This window comes from Mauremys mutica, chromosome 1 (genome assembly GCF_020497125.1).
Source record: "Mauremys mutica isolate MM-2020 ecotype Southern chromosome 1, ASM2049712v1, whole genome shotgun sequence".
Classification (NCBI taxonomy): domain Eukaryota; kingdom Metazoa; phylum Chordata; order Testudines; family Geoemydidae; genus Mauremys; species Mauremys mutica.
This window is the reverse complement of record NC_059072.1, coordinates 66512635-66518056: the sequence shown is the minus strand read 5'-3', so window position 1 is coordinate 66518056 and position 5422 is coordinate 66512635. Positions and strand designations below refer to the sequence as shown.

The 5422-nt window shown below is 46.2% G+C and overlaps 1 protein-coding gene across 1 annotated transcript in view; it reads right to left on the bottom strand.

The window, feature by feature from the left end:
* Nucleotides 1-1059: 1059 nt before the first annotated feature.
* The window catches only part of FRS2 (fibroblast growth factor receptor substrate 2), a 96785-nt gene continuing 92422 nt past the window's right edge, over nt 1060-5422 (bottom strand). Inside the window, exon 8 of the mRNA XM_045002040.1 lies at nt 1060-1259. Coding sequence (XP_044857975.1) covers nt 1222-1259 — 38 coding nt within the window. The 3' untranslated portion in view covers nt 1060-1221. The remainder of the gene's footprint in view (nt 1260-5422) is intronic.

The window sequence follows — 5422 nt, the reverse complement described above, 5'->3', positions numbered from 1 at the left end:
CCCCAGCCCTATTGAATGTTGCATTCTGGGAGTTGTGGTCTTACGCTGTGGAAAGGGACCCCCTGAGGGCGAGGCGGGGGCGCTGTCTGCCCTGTCCGGTGGAGGCTGAACAACTTAGCTACTTTGTCACTAGATTTAGTGACTTTTCGGGTTCTCTAGTGAGAAAATAAGTGTCAAAGTGACCAGTGACAAATCTAGCGACTTAGCCACAAGCAGCTCAATAGTGTTAACACGGGTTTCAGAGGAGCAGCCGTGTTAGTCTGTATCTGCAAAAAGAACAGGAGTCCTTGTGGCACCTTAGAGACTAACACATTTATTTGAGTATAAGCTTTCGTGGGCTACAGCCCACTTCATCGGATGCATGCAGTGGAAAATACGGTAGGAAGATGTATATATATATATATATATACACACGCAGAGAACATGAAACAATGGGTGTTACCATACACATGCTAATGAGAGTGATCAGTTAAGGTGAGCTATTATCAGCAGGAGAGAAACAAAACTTTTTGTAGTGGTAATCAAAATGGTCCATTTGCAGCCATTGACAAGAAGGTGTGAAATAGTGGGGGTAGCGGGGAATAAAAATGGGGAAATAGTTTTACTTTGTATAATGACCCATCCACTCCCAATCTTTATTCAAGCCTAATTTAATGGTGTCCATTTTGCAAATTAATTCCAAATCAGCAGTCTCGCATTGGAGTCTGTTTTTGAAGTTTTGTTGTAATATTGCGACTTTTAGGTCTGTAATCGAGTGACCAGGGAGATTGAAGTATTCTCCGACTGGTTTTTGAATGTTATAATTCTTGACATCTGATTTGTGTCCATTTATTCCTTTATGTAGAGACTGTCTGGTTTGGCCAACGTACATGGCAGAGGGGCATTATTGGCACATGATGGCATATATCACATTGGTAGATGTGCAGGTGAACGAGCTTCTGGTAGTGTGGCTGATGTGATTAGGAGCGATGATGGTGTCCCCTGAATAGATTGGTGGACAGAGTTGGCAACGGGCTTTCTTACAAGGATAGGTTCCTGGGTTAGTGTTTTTGTTGTGGGGTCTGTGGTTGCTGGTGGGTATTTGCTTCAGGTTGGGGGGCTGTCTGTAAGCAAGGACTGGCCGGTCTTCCACTACGATCCACTCTGTGCTCTTCTTGCTACATTCTGTTGCATACCATGGCAATGTCATTACATCTCAGTTTAACGTGGCCTCAGAAGGAATCACATTCCAGGGCTTCTTGCACTGAGATCACTATAATCTGCAGGCAAGGAAAAGAAGGTCAGGCAGGTGGGTTAATTGCAGCTGAGCCTCCCTTCCTTGCAGTCTGGGTGTGAGCCAACCGGTTAATGAAAGGGAATGTCCAGAACCAGAGGAAAGAGGGCATTCGCCTGACCTGAAGGCGGCACTGCAGGGAGCCAAAAAAGTAGATTTAAAAAAAATCTGCTAGCTTGACCCTTCCCCATTCCCCCTGCTTCTAGGGTTTGATTTCTGAAAACAGCTGGACAGCTAAGCTCAGGTCAAGCCAGGGGAAGGAGTAAAAGGGAACCAAAAATCAAGATAACTCCATCTTTGATCCTGTAGTAAAGGCTTCATCCCTGGAAGCACGGTGCCCCCTGCTCCATTGGGGAACATGACCCTGTATCATCCCATCCCACCTTCCATCCCTGCAGCTCTCCTGCCTCCCCTGCCGTGCCTGCTTCATTAGCCATCTTTCCTGCATCACAGGGTTCGCTACCTACTACAGAGCAGCAAGAAACAACACATTTGGGTAAAAACAGGCCCTGGTTAATGCACTACTCTCCACAGTGCACCTGGCCTTAGCAAAGTATTTAATTAGCCTCCACCAACAGGGGCAGTGAGTTGTACAGGCCCATGGTGCCTAGGCTCCAGCAAATTCAGGGCCCATTGGGCCTGGCTCCATCAATGTTCGGGGCCAGATCTCTCCCCCAGTCCCGCATGTCTCCCCCGAGCATCCGTGGCTGCTGCCAGCTACAAGTGAGCAGTGCTGGGGGCAGGCTGAAGTGGCTGCTGCGCCTGAGGATGGGAGGAGGCGCATGGCAGCCCCCCCCCCCCCCGGCAGGTGACTCCAAGGCGACTCCGGGGGTGGGGAGGGGCTTATCCTAGCTGGACCTCCTGAGCAGCAGCCTGGTGGGCCTTGGGTGTCAGGTCCTCCCCCAGAGCTTGCTGCTGCTGGTGGGGAGAGTCCTCCTCTCTGGCCCCCAACCCCAGGGCAGCCTGTCTGCTGCACCCCAAACTCCTCCTCTCTGGCCCCCAGCCCCACACCCTGCACCCTCTCCCGCACCGCAATGCTCTGTCCTAGGCCAGAGCCCACACCCAGCACCCAAACTTCCTCCCAGAGCCTGCACCCCTCCTGCACCCAAACTTCCTCCCAGAGCCTGCACCCCAAATCCCTGCCCCAGCCCAGAGCCTGCACCCAGCATCCAAACTCTGTCCCAGAGCCCACACTCCTCCCATACCCAACTTCCTCCCGGAGCCTTAGGCAGGTTGCTGGGGGGGCGGAACTTGGACCCATTCTGGGCACCACCAAAAATTATACAAACCTACTGCCCCTCTCCATTGATTTCTTTTCCTCACCTGCAGATTATAGTGATCTCAACCCAAGAAGCCCTGGAATGAGATTCTTTCTGAGGACATGCTCAATTAAGACATAATGACATTGACTTGGTGTATAACAGAATGTAGCAAGATGAGCATGGAAGGGATTTTATGAACATGATTGAGCTGCTTGTGAATGATTTTGTGACTATACTCACCTAGGCTTTCATATAAAAGTAAAAACTCTGTTAAATTCTTTGGAAATTTTGTTTAGTGACTTTTTTTACTCCTTTTGACTGCTTAAACTGCTATATCTAGCGACTTTTCAGGATTTATCTGGTGACTTCTTGCTATATGTAGTTGGCAACAGGGCGTGGAGCCGTGCTGAGGCCAGACCCCAGAGAATGGCGCCAGGGGGAGGGTGGGAACAGCCCACTGCCACGTTAAGAGCTGGTGGCTGTCCCGTAATGCAATAGCATTGTGCCCACCCTGCTAGGGCCTACCTCCAACCCAGCAGACCCCACACAGCAGCAACCACCCCACTTCTCCCTGTCTTGGGTGAGCCTGGCCCAGGCAGCATGCCCCAACCCCTTTCCCAAAAGATTGTCGGAGGAGGGGCAGCGGTACAATAATGGGGATGGGGTATTTGGCCTTGTATACACTTGTGGCGGCATGTAAGGGATCTGGAGACAGCTAGCCACTGCATCCACGCTGCCGGGTGTAGCTAGAAAGGCTCTGGCAGGTGGAGGCATCAGGGGTTTCCAGAGCCTGTCTAGAAGGGGAAGACAGTAAGACAGGCACTGTACTAAAAATAGCATAGAGATAGGAGGCAGTGCTTGGGAATGCAGGGAGGTATGCAGTGTACATAGGCTAAAGCAGGGGTAGGCAACCTATGGCACGGATGCCGAAGGCGGCACGTGAGTTGATTTTCAGTAGCACTCACACTGCCCGGGTCCTGTCCACCGGTCCGGGGGGCTCTGCATTTTTGTGAATACTCAACTGCTTAAAACTTCATCCTCATGTTTTATTACCTTTAAAGCCTGTATTAGGTATAGCTAGTCGCCGTATGAGGTAGAAAGGAAAATGTGTTTAAACAGCTACTGCTGCCTTTCTTTAATCGCCCATGCTCATCATTCCTCTTCCCCTTCTCCCACAGTTTGAATTCAATATTTATGAAACTTTCATAGGCTCTAAGAACTGTTTTATAGGCTCTGTAGAGTAGTAGTCTGGAAAAATATAAGGTTTCAAGAAATCTCTTGTTAATTAAAACAGTTTTGTTATTTTTAAATTGATAACTTTAAACACTTTTTAAAATAGCTGAGGCATCATTTTGGCCAGCTTAATGAAAACGTGTGCATTGTGCAGCAGCCATCAAAAGAGAAGTTGTGGTGTTTAAAGAACAGGATAGAAATAGCGAAAGAACAAGTTAAAGAATATTTAAATAAGTTAAGATGTATTCAAGCTGGCAGGACCTAGAGTGTTTAAGGAACTGGCCAAAGGCATCAATGAACCATTAGCCACTATCTTTGAGAACTCAGAGGAAGGGTTAGGTGCCAGAGGACAGAAGGACAAACATACCTATCTTTAGGAAGGGGGTGGGGGAGGAGGAGGTGGGAAAATATAGACTAATCAGACTAGTATCAATAGCTAGAAGGATACTGAACTAAACAAAATCAATTTGTTCAAACGTAGAGGATAAGGTGATAAGTAACAGCCAATGTGGATTTATTGAGAACAAATGCCAAACCCATCTAATTTTCTTCTTTAACAAGGTACCAATCTAGTGAATAGAGAAAAGCAGTAGATGTGATGATATCTTGACATTAGTAAGGCTTTTGACAGTCTTACATTCTTCACAAAAGCAAACTAACAACATCAGAGAATTGGTAGGTAAGGTCCCATGGGAAGAAAATCCAAGGGATAAAGGAGTTCAGGAGAGCCAGCAGTTTCTCAAGGGGACAATATGAAAGGCACAACTGCAATCTGTCCCATCGTGAAGAACACAGAGGAAGAACAGTAAGAGGCCAATGTGGCTCTATGAGGAGCTATAAATGACGTGATCATCAAGAAAGAATCCTACAAAAAGTGGAAACATGGACCAATTGCTAAGGAGGAGTTAAAAAAATATCACAAGCATGTAGGGACAAAATCAGAAAGGCTTAGGCACAAAATAAGTTACACCTAGAAAGTGACATAAAAGGCAAGAAGAGGTTCTTTAAATACAATAGGAGCAAGAGACAGACTAAGGAAAGTGTAGGTTCTCTACTTAGCGGGGAAAGAGAGCTAGTAAATGACATCAAGAAGGCTGACATGTTTAATGCCTATTTTGCTTCAGTCGTCACTAAAAAGGTTAATGGTGACCAGATAACACAATTAATATTAACAACAAGGGGGGAGGTATGTAAGACAGAATAGGGAAAGAAGAGTTATATATTTAGATCAGTTAGATGTACTCAAGTCAGCAGGGCCTGATGAACTTCATCCTAATGTACTTAAGGAACTGAATGAAGAAATCTCAGAACTGTTACCAATTATTTTCAAGAACTCAGGGAGGATAGGTGAGATCCCAGAGAACTGGAGAGGGCAAACATAGTACCTATATTTAAAAAGGCAAAGAAAAAGGACTCAGGGAATTATAGATTAGTCAGTCTTATTTTGATACCTGGAAAGATATTGGAACAACTTATTAATCAATTTGTAAACACTTAGAGAATAGGGCTATAAGGAATGACCAACATAGATTTATCAACAAAAAAATCATACCAAACCAACCTAATTTCCGTCACTGACAGGGTTATTGGCCTAGTGGACAGGGGTGAAGTGGTAGATAAAAGCCTTACTAAAAATCAAGATGATGACATGACA